Genomic DNA, 16,091 nt, shown 5'->3' on the forward strand with positions numbered 1-16,091 from the left:
CACCTGCAGGGGAGCCTTAGAAACTTGCTCTAACTGTATGCTGCTTACTCTCTGATGACTGTAGTGACATTTTTCAGATTTGAAAGAATGAACATTCAGTAACTAATGATGACATTGTTACCTTTGTAGAAAGATGGTTATTGTGTACCAAACCCCTTTCATGTGTATACATTCACAACGATGACCTGCATTATAATTTTGCTTTTGTTTTCTTTGTCTAATTAACCATACAAAAGAAGGGAAGAATTATGTTTTAGTGAGAAAGATATGAGACTTTAAAGTCAGCTTGCATTTGACTCTCAACTTCATTGTTCACAGGCTGTGTGACTTGGAAGTAATTTAACCATTTCTGGGCATCATGTCCTCTCTTTATAAAACAGAGACACATCAGTGTGTTGGTTTTGAGGATCAGCTACAAAGCACAATATCTGGCACACAGCAGAGGGCCTCGGTGGGCTCTTTGGTGCTACTTTGGGAACATCTTTAAAACATACAATTCTTGTTTCACAGGAACACCAGATGCATTTTCCCAGTTGCTCACCTGTCCGTACTGTGACAGAGGATATAAACGCTTTACCTCTCTGAAAGAACACATTAAGTATCGCCACGAGAAGAATGAAGACAACTTCAGCTGCTCCCTGTGCAGTTACACGTTTGCATACAGAACCCAGCTCGAGCGCCACATGACGTCCCACAAATCAGGACGAGAGCAGGTAAGTGGCATGACTCAGATTCACCCACTGTCCACACCGAGAACTCCTCACTCCATGGAAGGCAAGCTCTCACACACTGAAAGATTAAGGGGCTATACCAGACAGTGTCTGGTCTGCAGCCTTGTAAAAAGGACAGTGATTATTCGTTTGGATGATCGGGTCATTTCTGAGTTTAAACGCACATGTAAACAACTATGAACACTATTTTAGAAGTGACTACATTTTTTATTTTTAGACAAGGTCCCTTTCAACTCAGTTATTTGGCTTATATCATAACAAATATGTCAAGTTTATAACTGGATTTCAAAATGCATTCTACTAAAATGTTCAATGTAGAAAAATAAATACCATTTAATAAACCACATGACTTACTACTGACCAAGTAGAGGAGAAAATCAAACAATAATCAAGTTTAATTTTTCGTGAAACACTGATTATCATCAGTATAAGCTACTGTGGCTTTTTCCCATGTAAGGGAAGTTGCCTCTTAAGAAGCTAAAGTTTAGACTGAATCATTTTTAATCTGAGGACTCAATTTTTCATATGGTTTTATTCTGTTTCTATGTCACTTTGCCTCAATTTCTAGAAGTATAAACCAAGACTATCCTTAAGTTACGTTGCTGGCTCTGAACTTAAGGATTAAAGTCAGAAACGTTTTTGCCAGTTCTGCTTTTGTAAGGTCAACTGTAAATAATCAAATCAATATCTGGTTAATCTAGATTTAAAAATCAAATAAGTGTTCAGCAGCGCACGGTATGTTGAAGTTGTGTGCTGTGCTTGGGGCACGTGTCCAATCTCTACTGTCAAAAGACTTGGAATCCTGTTACCTGAGTGTAAGAGTCTGCTCCATGTGTACCCATGTCACTGACCCCAGGGAGCGCGTGTTACCCTCTTGGCTTTGATGGCTCAACCAAAAACCAGGCCAAAATGTGTAAGAGAACAGTGATGAGAATGGGTCAGCCTGTCTCCCCAGGACCCTGGTGACAATACTCATGAAATCACGGGGTGTGGAGTGTACAGGCAGGCATGAGCACAGGGCCAGCTTTTCCTTGGGGAGGTCAGCGCTTCAGTCCACAAAGGAGCACTTGGGGTTGGGAGTGAGTGCCATGAGGAGGAAACTCACCCACAGAAGACAAACCCCATCTTCTCATCTGCCCTGAATGAGTCTCGTCAGGGACAGAACAGAAGCATGCTCTTGGCACCCCGGTGTCCCAACCTGACCACAGTGTGGGTGGGCCCTGGGGACGTGACCCCAGTGTAGACAGGCCCTGGGGACATGGCCACAGTGTAGATGAGCCCTGGGCACCTGATGCCAGTGTAGACAGGCCCTGGGGACATGGCCACAGTGTAGACAGGCCCTGGAGATGTGGCCACAGTGTAGACGAGCCCTGGGGACATGGCCACAGTGTAGACAGGCCCTGGGGACGTGACCACAGAGTAGACAGGCCCTGGGGACGTGGCCACAGGGTAGACAGGCCCTGGGGACGTGGCCACAGGGTAGACAGGCCCTGGGGATGTGACCACAGTGTAGACAGGCCCTGGGACAGGGGCTGTTCAGGTGACATTTGGGAGCAGAGCTATCCTGCAACTGCTGCCCCCACATCCTCTCCACCCCAAGGGCCCTTGTCAAAGGAAGGAGCCTCAAAGGACAGGGAGAACTGGAGGGAAAGCAGGAGATGCTGTGAGAAAAATAAGTTGTAAGATCTCTGATGATCATGAAGGCCACTGTGTGTGTGAGGCTTTCTCTGAGGGAGGTAAAGGTAGCCGGTCAGTTTCATATGTGAAATATGTGGTCAGACCAAGGTCAGAAAGGAGCCATGATAGAATGTGGAGGCCAGCAACATGAGGGGTATAATTGGGAACCGTTTAGGTTAGGAGGCAGAGCGTCCACCTTGCTGGCCTCTGGAAATCAAGGTAAGCATTTCCATGTTGTCTTATTCATGCAACAGATATCTGAGTTTTGATTCTGTGTAAGGCCTGTTGTAGGTGTTTAAGACACAGTAGTGAAATGAGCAAGTCCCTGACAGTAGCGGGTGTGTCTTATAGGTGAGAGAAAACAGATGTAAAATATAAACACAGGTAGAATGAAGAAGACAAAGCAAAGAGGATAGAAAGTGGCGGAAGCTGCTTTTTTTTTTTAAATAGAGTAGAGAGACCTTTCTGAGACTAGGACATCTGAATCTGGACTTGGGTGAAGTGAGGGAGCCAGTCACAGAATGACTGAGAGAAGGGCCTTCTGTGCAGAGGGAGCAGAGGAGCGTGAAGGCCTCAGGCAGAAGCCAAGGAACAGCAGGCAGCCAGGGTGCACGAAGGGGAGAAAAATGAAGAGGCTGGGTAGGGAGGAGGCAGATGATGAGGCCTCTGTATGAGCCGTGGCTAAGGCCTGTGATTTTATTCTAAAGTATTATAGGGAAGCATTTGAAAGGTACTGAATTTTGTGTTTATGGCTTATTTTTAGGCCAGGTGATCTGTGGGTTGGAGAGTAGATGGAGAGAGACAAGAAGGAAGCAGGAAGCACACCTAAGGGCTGTGGCTGTAACCCAGGCCAGAGGCACTGGTGTGACAGATGTGATGTCATGAGGATGGTGGCTGCAGGCTGGCTTGCTGAGGGATTGGATAAGGGTCTCAGGGAAAGAGAGGGACCAGGATTCCTCCAAATTAGGGCCTAAGCAACGATCAGATAAATGAGGGGTTTACTCACAAAGGTAAGAAACAGGAGTAAGTAAGTGTTAGTTACTTAGTTGTGTCCAACTCTTTGTGACCCCCATGGACTAGCCCATCAGGCTCCTCTGTCCATGGAATTCTCCAGGCAAGAATACTGCAGTGAGTAGCCATTTGATCCTCCCCACCCAGGGATCGAACCCTGGTCTCCTGCACTGCAGGTGGATTAAGCCCCCAAAAAACAGGAGAGGAGGAGCTAATTTCCAGGAGAGAAATGAAGAGGTCAGTGTAGTCCTCTTAGCAGATGCCTGTTACTGTTCAGGGGGGACGTGGAGGAAGCTGTGCGAGTCTGGAATGGAGAGAGGAGAGACCTAGAGAGAGCTGTTTGGAGTTGGTGCCATGTATGCAATTTCAAAGCCAGGGGTTTGGGTGAAGTAGAGCCTGACACATACTTCACGCTCATTCTCTGTCCTTCCTGTGTGAAGGACAGAAGGGAGATTGCAGTTAGAACAAGCAGAACTGGAGCCTTTGAACGATGGGTAGAGTCTTAACAGTCACAATTAAGGGGAAACGTAGCCAGGAAATAAGGGATGGTATCAATAGAGGCAGAGGTGAAGAGCGGTGTATGTGCAGAAGGTGGGACTCACTGGATGATGAGATGTGGACTCCTGCTGAAGAAGCCTGGAAACTCAGGGCTATAAACTTGGCATCTGTAGCCTTAGAATCTGTGCCCAGGGGTGAACAGGAATCCTCTAGAAATTTATGAGTAGAATGTATCACATAATTCAGCTCAAACACTGCTTTTGTAAGACGAATAAAGGATGCAGAATTAATTTGAAGTATGTAAAAGTGGGAGTTTGATAAACCAGACAGAAAGCTATTACAGTAATCCATATTTGACTGAAAAGAGGGAAGTATTTTTTTTTTTTTATTTTTAAACTTTACATAATTGTATTAGTTTTGCCAAATATTAAAATGAATCCGCCACAGGTATACATGTGTTCCCCACCCTGAACCCTCCTCCCTCCCCATACCATCCCTCTGGGTCATCCCAGTGCACTAGCCACAAGCATCCAGTATCGTGCATCGAACCTGGACTGGCAACTCATTTCATACATGATATTTTACATGTTTCAATGCCATTCTCCCAAATCTTCCCACCCTCTCCCTCGTATTTTTTAAATCATCAGATTAAGATTTTGGAAATACCAAACTTACTAGAGAGGATAAAGTCCTGAAAAAGCCCCAGCCTTTTCTTCTGTTCAGGAGACCTTGTTCTTCTGTTTAGTAAGTGTGCTTGAGACAGATTCCTGGACGTTCTGGACCATGGTTTCTTTACCTGTCAATTAGAGTGCAGGAGAGGGAAATGATCTCTAGTTCCTGGTCAAGTATGTATTTTTGCTAAATGCTGTATTGCATCATAGAGTGCTTCTGATTCTTTAAACTGGGAAGTGGAGATTTTCCTTTATGTCAAAATTCTGTTGCCACTGTCCTCTTCCTTTTTGGTAACATTCCCAGTGTTAGATTTTTGTGACTGCTACGATTTGAGGCCTTTAAGAAACAAAAGAACCACCCAAACATTACTTTTAGCAGATTGAATGTTCTTTATGTCTAAAGCTTTTTTGCTTTATAAATAAAATACCAATTCTTTCTTACAGAGACATGTGACGCAGTCTGGGGGTAATCGTAAATTCAAGTGCACTGAATGTGGAAAAGCTTTCAAATACAAACACCATCTAAAAGAGCACTTAAGAATCCACAGTGGTAAATATTTGTTTTCTTTGTCTACCTTGAATATCATAGTGATTATGATAGTAAATTAATATCACATGTGAGCTACACATATGGTTAGAAACTCTGCAGTTGTTTTGGGATAAACACTAATATGGAGACATTTTCTGCTTATAAATGGTATTTTATTGGGATCTGACTCTTTGGCTAAAGTATATCAAGCTAAGAGGACACACTTTGAATTTCCTAATAAGAATATAGCATTTTACAAGATGTACAACCTGAGACACGAGCTTTTCGGTGAATGTTCATTTCATTGCCTCTGTTGCACAGTTAACAAGGGAATGATAAAGCGTGTGCACAAGGAGAGGAGGAGATGAAGATGTTCTTTCCATAAGAGGAGAGATGAAACTCAAGATAGGAAATGGCATGGTGCACCATGGGGATTGTGGGAGAGGGCAGCACAAGGAGGGGTGGGAACTGTGGCACAAGAGGGGGTTTCACGGAAAACGGGCTTCCCCCATCTCACCCTCAGTTCTGCACTACTCATCAGCTGTAGCTTCATATGAAAAGTGAACATTAATACATGGTAAAAATATTACGTCGATTTTAGAGACTTACAATCAAAGAGAGCTCTATTTGCCTTTTTTTGGAGGCTTTACTTACCCAAAAGCAACCAAGAAAATTCACATTGCATTATGAACTCTGTCTCCCAGTTAATTCTGATGCGTTATTTAATACTAAGTAATTTCAATGAAAGACAACTGTTAACATGAGTGGGAAATTATGGATTTCTGCACATGCTTGTTTTGTGAAAATTATATTGACAATTATTAATAGATTTTACAAATATCCTGCAAAAAAAGTACAGTTGGGTGGCTTTGTGATATGTGTGTTTTATTTTGGAATTGCATTAATAGAAGTTGTGCTGAATTGCTCATTGAGGGCTAAAGAATGTTACCTCTTAAAACATGCTCAAACTGAGATTCATACATTTTAAAAAATTTTTATACGTTAATGTGTCTGGAAAACAAAGCTGTCTTTTGGCATCTTCATCAGGATCCTGTTTCTTAGCTCCTGTGCTACTGAACAATTTTCATCAATTTCATATATATATATAAGTTAACATTATATTAGCATATATCCAATGGATATTTTTCCTCTACTTTTTTTTCCCCAGTTTTATTGAGATATAACTGACATACAGCACTGTATAAGCAGCATGATTTGACTTATCTTGGCTATTGTAGATAATGCTGCAGTGAATGTATTATATTTCAATGTATTATATATACAGGGCTGTATATATAATCTTTTCAAAGCAGTGTTTTCATTTTCTTTGGATGAATACTCAGAACTGGAATTGCTGGATTAAAAGGTAGTTTTCTTTTTAGTTTGTTGAGAAATCTGTATACCATTTTCCATAGTGGCTGCACCAGTTTATATCCTCACCCACAGTGACCTAGGGTTCCCTTCTCTCCACAGTCTTGCCAACACTTGTGTGTGTGTGTAATAGTCATTCTGACAGGTATATGGGGATATCGTATTAATGATGTTGAACATCTTTTCATGTGACTCTTGGCTTCTGTAAGTATTTTTTGGATAAATATATCTGTTCAGATTCTCAGCCCATTTTTAATTGGGTTGTATCTTCTTTTGATTTTGAGTTGTACGAGTTCATTGGACATTTTGGATATTAACCCTATCTTCTATTCAGTAGGTGGCCCTTTCAGTTTGTTCATAGTTTTGTCTATACAAAAGTCTTTCAGTTTGATGTAGTCCCCTTTGTTTATTTTTGCTTTTATTCCCCATTCCTGAGGAGACATGTAAAAAAAATATATTACTGAGATCTATGTCAAAGAGCTTACTGCCTGTGTTTTTTTCTGGAAGTTTTATGGTTTCAGATCTTTAATCTGAAATTTACTTTTGTGCGTAGTATGAGAGTGTAGCTGTCCAGTTTTCCCAACACCAGTTATTGAAGGGGCTTTTTCCCCCACTATATATTGCCATAAGTTAACCACCCTTATGAGTTCATTTCTGTGGTTTCTGTTACGTTCCATAGATCTATTAATCTGCTTTTGTGCCAACACCATGCTAAATGACTGTAGCTTTGCAGCATAGTTTGAAATTGAGGCGTGTGATACCTCCACTTTTGTTCTTTTTCAAGATTGTTTTGGCTATTCAGCATCTTTTATGTTTCCATGCAAATTTCAAGAGTTATTTATTCTAGTTCTGTGAAAAATGCATTGGCATTTTGATAGGAATTACATTGCATAAGCAGAATGAATGAATTGATATAGACTCAATATAGAATCATTAAACCATTAAACCTATTTTCTTAATTGTTCGTTCTTGTTTGTTATTAATGTCTAGAAATTCAACAGATTTCTACATTAATTTCATATCTGGCAACTTTACCAAATTCATTGATGAGCTCTAGTAGGTTTTTAGTGGCATCTTTAGAATTGTCTATGTATATAGTATCATATCTGTAAACAGTGACAGTTTTACTTCTTCTTTTTCAATTTGGATTCTTTTCTTTCTTTTCTTATCTGACTACTGTGGCTAGGACTTCCAATACCTTGTTGAATAAAAGTGGCAAGAGTAGATATCTTTGTCTTATTCCTGATCTTAGAGGAAATGCTTTCAGCTTTTCACCATTGAGTATGATGTTAGCTATGGGCTTATCATACATGGTCATTATTACATTGAGGTATGTTCCTTCTGTACCCATTTCTTTGGGAGTTTTTTTTTTTATCATAAATGGATATTGACTTTTGTCAAAAGCTTTTTCTGAATCTATTTAGATCATATGGTTTTTACTTTCAATTTGTTAATGTGGTATATATCACATTGATTTGTAGATATTTAACCATTCTTCATCCCTTGATGAATCCCACCTGATCATGGTATACCTGGGTGTTTCACTGTATTACTGAATTTGGTTGGCTAATATTTTTGTCAAGGAGTCTTGCATCTGTATTCATCAGTGATATTGGCCTGCAATTTTGTGTGTGCTTTGTTTTGATATTAGGATGATGCTGGCCTCATAGAATGAGTTCACAAGTATTCCTTCCTATCCAATTTTTTAAAATAGTTTGAGAAGGATAGGTGTAACATCAATAATTTATTTTTAATAACCCCCCTTCTTACCAGAAGGGCGTCCCTGGTTCAAACGGTAAAAGCATCTGCCTGCAATGCAGGAGACCCAGGTTCAATCCCTGAGTCGGGAGGATCCCCTGGAGAAGGAAAGGCAACCCACTCCAGTACTCTTGCCTGGAAAATCCCATGGATGGAGGATTCCTGGCAGGCTACAGTCCACGGGGTCGCAAAGAGTCAGACACGACTAAGCAACTTTACTTTCTCACCAGAAATGATTTGAAGTTGTTGATAGAGATTATAGCTAATTCATTTTTTAATGTTGAAGTTGGGGTAATAAAACAGCAAGATTTCGTAAATAAAAATGAATGTCCTATTGCAGTCATAGAGAGTCACAGATTATATGCAGTTGGGAAACACGGATCGTACAAAACATTAAAATATAAGTCCAGAAACAAGAAGTTAATAGATATCTAATCATAAAATCTTGCACTGATCATCAAAAATCAGCTTCAATCAAGTGACAATGCCTGTGCTATCTACAGCAACCCTTCAGGTGTTTTCGTGGTCCAGAGCTTTATAGTAGCTCACAGCGTGCTGCTGCTCTGAAAGAGGAGGCAGGTTCAGGCCACGTCCTGGCACACGGACTCCTGTGCTCTGCTGTCCATTCATATTTATGTCTCTTAAAGCAAGACAGGCATGAAGTTAAAATGAGAAAGAAAAAAAAGAATGCTATGAATTCCTCTGCACATGCTAGAAGAGACCACAAATTAGACCCTAGGTTTTAGGAAGTAAGAAAACTAGTTAGTAATGGAAATCTAGAGTATTTGCAGGTAAAAAGGATCAGATGTCAGAAGATGAGAGAAAAAGCACAACTCTCTTCTGATACTGAAGTCCATAGAGAAAGTTGTTCCTTGGAGCATCATTAAGAAGAAAAAACCAGAAGATAATTTACGTCATCCTCAGAAATATCCTTAAAATAATACAGCAGAGGATTCAATAGTGTTTTCTTTCTAAAGTAAGATTCTTCCATAGAGGCCAGTGATATTTCACCAAAATGCAGTTCAGAAAGAGCACTGCCCCAGGGTGCCCAGTGGATACCATCCAAGTCTACAGCTCCCTGGTGGTTTATTTCAAGGGGAGATTTCGAGCAGGGCTACTCCAAGTCATCCCAGATAAACAGAAACAGAGGGTAAGCATTCAGAAAGTATTATATCAAGACAGTGCTGTGACAATTTCATTATAGTCTGTACAATGATAGTCCATAGGAGATTGGAAAATGTTTTTTAATGGAAAAAACAATGATCATTCACCACAGGTAGTTTTGTTTTTTTCTTTTTTAATTTTTTATTATTCTTACCTAATAATGAATGAACCTCATATCCTTCAGGAAACTCTGGGGGTTTTTTGCAGCTGAGTTTTTAAGGCATTGAAGGTCAGGGCCCTCAAGTTATGTGCCCTATAGCTGCATGGGTCTCTTCTGGTGTCCATGGAAGGAACCCTCTGCAGTCCTGTGTGTCACTGCCATATGAACTTTGCACATGAGAGCTGTGCAAAGGAGCTGTGAGGAGGCCACCGCACCTGCCCAGAGAGACGGTGCAAAAGAGCCCCTGCACCCAGGCGGGGAGCCTCCCCAGCAAGTAAGCTGGGTTTGTTCCACAGCCTGATAGTCATTTCAGCCTAGAAAACTTTTGTATCAGGTGCAACTGACCACCACTTTAGCCATTAGAAAAAAGTCAGTGTGCATAATGTATCAGACTTTGAGCAGCACAACTTCCTGTTGTAGTAGTTACAAACACTAACCTAGGTCAGTAACTGAGGTGATATGCTTTAGCTATGAAGTTAGAATTAGAAACACAGCTTTTTCTAACATAGACTTTGGCTTTAGTATAATTGTTCTGCAGTCTTTTTTTTATAGCAGCAGTAAAATAACTGGGTGATTCCCATAGTAGTAATGGTAACTCGCACCTGCTGAACACTCAACTGCTTTAAGTCATGCAGCTCTCACAGTAACCCTGGGAGGTAGATGCTACTGTTTCGTCCTTTTTTACTGATGAGAAAATGGAGTTTCAGAGAACTTACCTTGTCCCCAGTCACTCAGCTGGGACACAGGCCTCCTGACTCCAAAGCCACTGCCATCCCCACTGTGCTCTGTAAGGACAGAAATAATCAATACTACAGATGCTTATTTTCCTAGTCAGCAAGGGAACAAGCATGTAGTTATGTAAAAAGGTCATCAAATAATTAAGAATGTTAAAAAATGCAAAGCCATATCCCTTGTTTTACACCCACTGGAAATTTTTATCCAATGCATTTTGAGTATTGAATCACATTTCAGGCATCCCATTGGAAAGATATTGATAAAACTGGAGAAACTCAGAGGTGAGTTAACAAGTGGGTAAGAGTTCTGAAGAACACATCTGATGAGGAATGTGTGAAAGACCTGGACACATTTAACCTGCATGAGGGAAATTGAGGGATACTTGGGACAGCTCTTCATCACATCGAAAGTCTTGCTTGTCGAGGAAGTGTTAGACCAGCTCCAAGCGGCATCAGAAACAAGCATAATAGGGAAGGCCAACTCTGGCTTAGTACTGACCCTCTGTCCCGTTGCTCTTCTAAGGAGTCACTAACAGTTCCTGAGGGCACACTGAGCTCTGCTGCATCGTCTGTTGTAACTGCAGAACAGTCCAGCGAGGATGCATCTACGTTTATTCACGCACCAAAACACTGAGGCTTGGACAGGTTAAGAAAATAGACATAGTATGTGACAGAGCAAGAACCTGAACTTAGATCCTGGCCCTCAGCAAAGCCAGACTAGACTGCCTTCCTCCGATCTGTCCAGGGGCGGTAACCTCCTTTTAATAAAAGAGGTTAAGCAGAAATGAGCCAGTGCCAAGGATGATATGAAATGAACCCTTCATTGGGAAGGAGGCTGTACTAGAGGGCTTTATTAGATTCCTTCCAACTCTAATTTGATTATGCAGACACATTTGAGAAAATATAATGCCCTTGTTTTAATCTTTACAACATTGAAATTCCAAGACTAGCAGGTCCTATGCTTTCTTGCTGCTTTCCTTTTAATCGTTAAAAAGAAAGGGGGAGATAAAGAGCTTTATTTTGCCACTGAGTAGATAAGCAGCATCACCACACTTCATCATTGTACAGTTGGCCACTCATTCATCTGGCAGAGGCTTTCAGAGCAGCGCTGTGACCTGCACGCAGCAAGTGTGGGAGTAAGCAGCACTGAGACTGGACCTCCCTGAACCGAGGCATCGGTACCTTTAGACTATAAATTCATGAACTAGAACATGTGCAAACTAAAGTAAAAAAAAAAAAAAATGGGGTTGTATGAAAATATTCCATTCAACTCAAAAATTTCTGTCAGAGTACTCGTAGTGACCCAGAAGATCACCTTGTACCCTGGAAGGTCTTGGGGAGTGACGTAACTGAGGCCTCTGCAAGCAGGAAGCTTCTTTTTTTTTCCTGACATTTCACAAAGATGTTGTATTTGTGCAGCAAAAGTATACTGTGTTTTAATACTTAAATGTTCTAAGTTACTGTAACCACTGTCACTGAAATTGAAACTCCAAGATGCTTTTCGTGCCAAGAGGCTCAGTGGTAAAGAATTCACCCACCAGTGCAGGAGGCACAAAAGACACAGGTTGCTTCCCACATTGGGAAGATCCCCTGGAGGAGGAAATGGCAATCCACTCCAGTATTCGTGCCTGGAGAGTCCCATGGACAGAGGAATCTGGCAGGCTGCAGTCCACGGGTTGCAAAGAGCTGGACACAACTGAGCAACTGAGCACACAGCGAACACTGCCTTACTGATGTAGGAGTATGTACATCCCTCATAGCTCAGCTGGTAAAGAATCCGCCTGCAATGCAGGAGACCCTGGTTCAGTGCCTGGGTGGGGAAGTTCCCCTGGAGAAGGCATAGGCTACCACTCCAGTAGTATTGGGCTTCTCTGGTGGCTCAGATGGTAAAGAATCCACCTGCAATGCAGGAGACCTGGGTTCGATCCCTGGGTTGGGAAGATCCCCTGGAGAAGGGAATGGCTACCCACTCCAGTATTCTGGCCTAGAAAATCCCATGGAGTCACAAATTGTCAGACACGACTGAGCAACTAAGCACACACATACATCCCAGCTTAATAAGCCAAGGCTTGTAACAATACTTGTATTTAAACTTTTCTTCCCCACTGAAAAAGGTCTTTTCAAGGAAACCTATGAATATAGGAAGGATAGATATTCTTCATATGACTCATACAGTCAAGGATAGATGTTCACACTTATTAAGCCTTATGGGAGATTTTGCTTCCTTTTGTCTAATATTAATTTCTCCTATAGATGGTTAAGTAGAGTAGAATATAGAGAATTACATAGTTTAGTGACACAGGATAAGAAAAAAATTACTTAAAAGAGTGGGATATAATTTTTTGGTATCTGAGAAAGATTTGAACTTTTAAAAGTGAACAAAATTGTTATATGCACCTGAAGAGAGGATTCTCTTACTGGTCAGCACGTAGTTCAGACTAACATTTTATTGGTGCTTGACATTTATGTAGGTTTTCAACTTAAAAGTGATGATTCTAAATAAAAGTGTATCACAAGCACACACGGTAACCCCCTTTTTAAATTGATACTGCTTGTTTTAGGGAAAATGTGAATATGTGAAAATTTACGAATGTTAACTTTTTGTTGTTGTTTAGGAGAGAAGCCATATGAATGCCCAAACTGCAAGAAACGTTTTTCCCATTCTGGTTCCTACAGCTCACACATAAGCAGTAAGAAATGTATCAGCCTGATGCCTGTGAACGGGCGACCAAGAACAGGGCTCAAGACCTCGCAGTGCTCCTCACCCTCGCTCTCGGCCTCTCCAGGCAGCCCCACGCGACCACAGATGCGGCAGAAGATAGAGAACAAGCCCCTGCAGGAGCAGCTCCCTGTAAACCAGATTAAAACTGAACCTGTGGATTATGAGTTCAAACCCATAGTGGTTGCTTCAGGAATCAACTGTTCAGCCCCTCTACAGAACGGGGTTTTCAGTGGTGGTGGCCCCTTACAGGCAACCAGTTCTCCTCAGGGTGTGGTGCAGGCCGTCGTTCTGCCAACGGTGGGTTTGGTGTCCCCCATCAGTATCAATTTAAGTGATATTCAGAATGTACTTAAAGTGGCGGTAGATGGTAACGTCATCAGGCAAGTTTTGGAGAATAATCAAGCCAATCTTGCATCCAAAGAACAAGAAACAATCAATGCTTCATCCATCCAGCAGGGCGGCCATTCTGTTATTTCAGCCATCAGTCTTCCTCTGGTTGATCAAGATGGAACAACCAAAATCATCATTAACTACAGTCTTGAACAACCTAGCCAACTTCAAGTTGTTCCTCAGAATTTAAAAAAAGAAACCCCAGTCCCCACCAACAATTGCAAAAGCGAAAAGTTACCAGAAGATCTTACTGTCAAGTCTGAGAAGGACAAAAGCTTTGAAGGGGGAGGGAATGACAGCACGTGCCTCCTGTGTGACGACTGTCCCGGGGACCTCAATGCACTTCCGGAGCTAAAGCACTATGACCTGAAGCAGCCCGCCCAGCCCCCTCCGCCCCCCACCCCAGAAGCTGCCAAGCCCGAGGCCTCCGCTCCATCGGGGTCCGGAGATGGCAGTTTGTCTCCCAGTCAGCCACCTTTAAAGAACCTCTTGTCTCTTCTGAAAGCGTATTATGCTTTGAACGCACAACCAAGTGCAGAAGAGCTCTCAAAAATTGCTGATTCCGTGAACCTACCACTGGATGTAGTGAAAAAGTGGTTTGAAAAGATGCAAGCGGGACAGATCTCAGTGCAGTCTTCTGAACCATCTTCCCCGGAACCAGGCAAAGCCAACACCCCTGCCAAGAGCGACGATCAGCCTCAGGCTGCAGATGCAGATGAAGCCCAGGACGGCACAGGGAACTGCCAGAGCCCTCTGAAGAGAGCTAGCTCTCCCGTCTTACCAGGGGGCTCGGCTGTCAATGGTTCCAGAAGCAGCGCCTCCTCCCCTTCCCCCTTGAACCTCTCTTCCTCCAGAAGCGCACAGGGTTACTCATACCCGACAGAAGGGGCGCAGGAAGAGCCGCAGGTCGAACCTCTTGATCTTTCACTACCAAAGCAGCAGGGCGAGTTATTGGAAAGGCCAACTATCACTAGTGTTTACCAGAACAGTGTTTATTCTGTCCAGGAAGAACCCTTGAACTTGTCTTGTGCAAAAAAGGAGCCACAAAAGGACAGTTGTGTTACAGACTCAGAACCAGTTGTAAATGTAATCCCACCAAGTGCCAACCCCATAAATATTGCTATACCTACCGTCACTGCCCAGTTACCCACGATCGTGGCCATCACTGACCAGAACAGTGTTCCATGCTTGCGAGCACTGGCTGCCAACAAGCAGACCATCCTGATCCCCCAGGTCGCCTACACATACTCGACTGCAGTCAGCCCGGCGGTCCAGGAAACACCCTTGAAGGTGATCCAGCCCAGTGGAAATCAGGTAAAAAAGGAAAAAAACCACTCCCAGCCCCAATCCATTGATCAAATGCTAGTTTGATTTATTTTAGTGAATTTCTCTAATAAAAACCAGGCATGAAAGAGCCAAGCAGCTTGTTAAACTGTCATGTTTGAAAGGAAATAGCTGACTGTGTGTCTTAGCTGCTGTGGCATCTTGGCTTTTGTTGTTTACTGATCCAGAGTGTAGTTTTCAACTGCGGTTTTAAGTATTATTTTGCTGAAAAGAGGGTCGATGGGTCTCAGCTATAAGACTGACTGTTTGAAACTAGAGATGGAAGAGGAAAGTAAAATTCAAATACTCATTAATCAGACTTCTGTTTTATAGTTAAGTTCGCAGAATTCGTCATAGTTTCTGCCTTACGATCATTAGTAAATGAAAATTTGTTCACAGATGTTTTATACCAGGCAAACTTAGCTCTCACTTTTTGTGTTAACCTGTTTATAAAAGGCTTTAATGAAGCAAACAAAAATTAAGTATATAAAGAATTCACCTAATGAGTTTACTGAGGATTTTCTAAGCTGTAAACTAGTGTTCAATCATAATAATACATGAGGAATTACAGTTGTGAATCTGTGTTTGTATTTTCCTCTGTAACACTCTCCAAGTCCATGACAGTTATGATAAAGCTATTTTGCATGACTGTTGTGTGTTTCACTCTCCAGGCTTTTTCTGTGTCACTGACCTTGATGTCTCCATTTTTTCCATCAATTTCTGATTGAATCAAATGAATACTAGAGATAAATTTAATCTTTTTCTCAAATACTTACTATAAGAAGATGTGACTGTAAAATAATTACAATATCCTGTTCAAGTATGTTTTGCTACTTTTGTCTCCTTAAATATTGCTACCAATGGGGCTTCCTGTAATCGTGGTAACCTTGAAAAAGTTTTCACATGGCTAAATTTTTCATGAAACCTAAATTTTAACTATATAAAACACTCTTCACACCTTTGAAGAATAAACTGGGAAATTTCAGCTAACGACACCCAATAACATGAAGAGAGTCCCTTTAACACCATTGGCAGCTTACAAGGGACGGAAAAACGTCTGTCAGCACCTCGCCCCCCTTGTTGTTTAGTCGCTCAGCTCAGTTGTATCTGACTCTTGGCGACCCCATGGACTATAGCCCGCCAGGCTCCCCTGTGCATGGAATTTCCCAGGCAAAAATACTGGAGTGGTTTGACATCTCCTCCAGAGAATCTTCCTGCATCAGATATTGAACCCACATCTCCTGATTGGCAGGTGGATTCTTTACCACTGAGCCACCAGGGAAGTCCTCTCCCACCTTACAAAGCTGTAAGAAATTGTGGGAAACCTCTAAACTTGTGGAAAATGTGTGAGT

The 16,091-nt window shown here is 42.0% G+C and overlaps 1 protein-coding gene and 1 long non-coding RNA gene across 9 annotated transcripts in view; one reads left to right on the forward strand and one right to left on the reverse strand.

The window, feature by feature from the left end:
* ZEB1 (zinc finger E-box binding homeobox 1) overlaps nucleotides 1–16,091 on the forward strand; it is a 198,414-nt gene that overhangs the window by 178,828 nt on the left and 3,495 nt on the right. For all 6 annotated transcript variants that reach the window (XM_025264296.3, XM_025264298.3, XM_025264297.3 and 3 more), the window contains 3 exons: nucleotides 511–713; nucleotides 5,033–5,138; nucleotides 12,920–14,730. In XM_025264296.3, coding sequence (XP_025120081.2) covers nucleotides 511–713; nucleotides 5,033–5,138; nucleotides 12,920–14,730 — 2,120 coding nt within the window. The remainder of the gene's footprint in view (nucleotides 1–510; nucleotides 714–5,032; nucleotides 5,139–12,919; nucleotides 14,731–16,091) is intronic.
* Nucleotides 8,503–16,091, reverse strand: part of LOC102403713 — a 62,328-nt gene continuing 54,739 nt past the window's right edge. For all 3 annotated transcript variants that reach the window (XR_006544599.2, XR_006544597.2, XR_006544598.2), the window contains 2 exons: nucleotides 10,287–10,355; nucleotides 8,503–8,886 (listed from right to left, as the gene is read on the reverse strand). This is a non-coding gene — a long non-coding RNA (uncharacterized LOC102403713). The remainder of the gene's footprint in view (nucleotides 8,887–10,286; nucleotides 10,356–16,091) is intronic.

The sequence above is a fragment of the Bubalus bubalis genome, chromosome 14 (assembly GCF_019923935.1).
Source record: "Bubalus bubalis isolate 160015118507 breed Murrah chromosome 14, NDDB_SH_1, whole genome shotgun sequence".
Taxonomy (NCBI): Eukaryota; Metazoa; Chordata; class Mammalia; order Artiodactyla; family Bovidae; genus Bubalus; species Bubalus bubalis.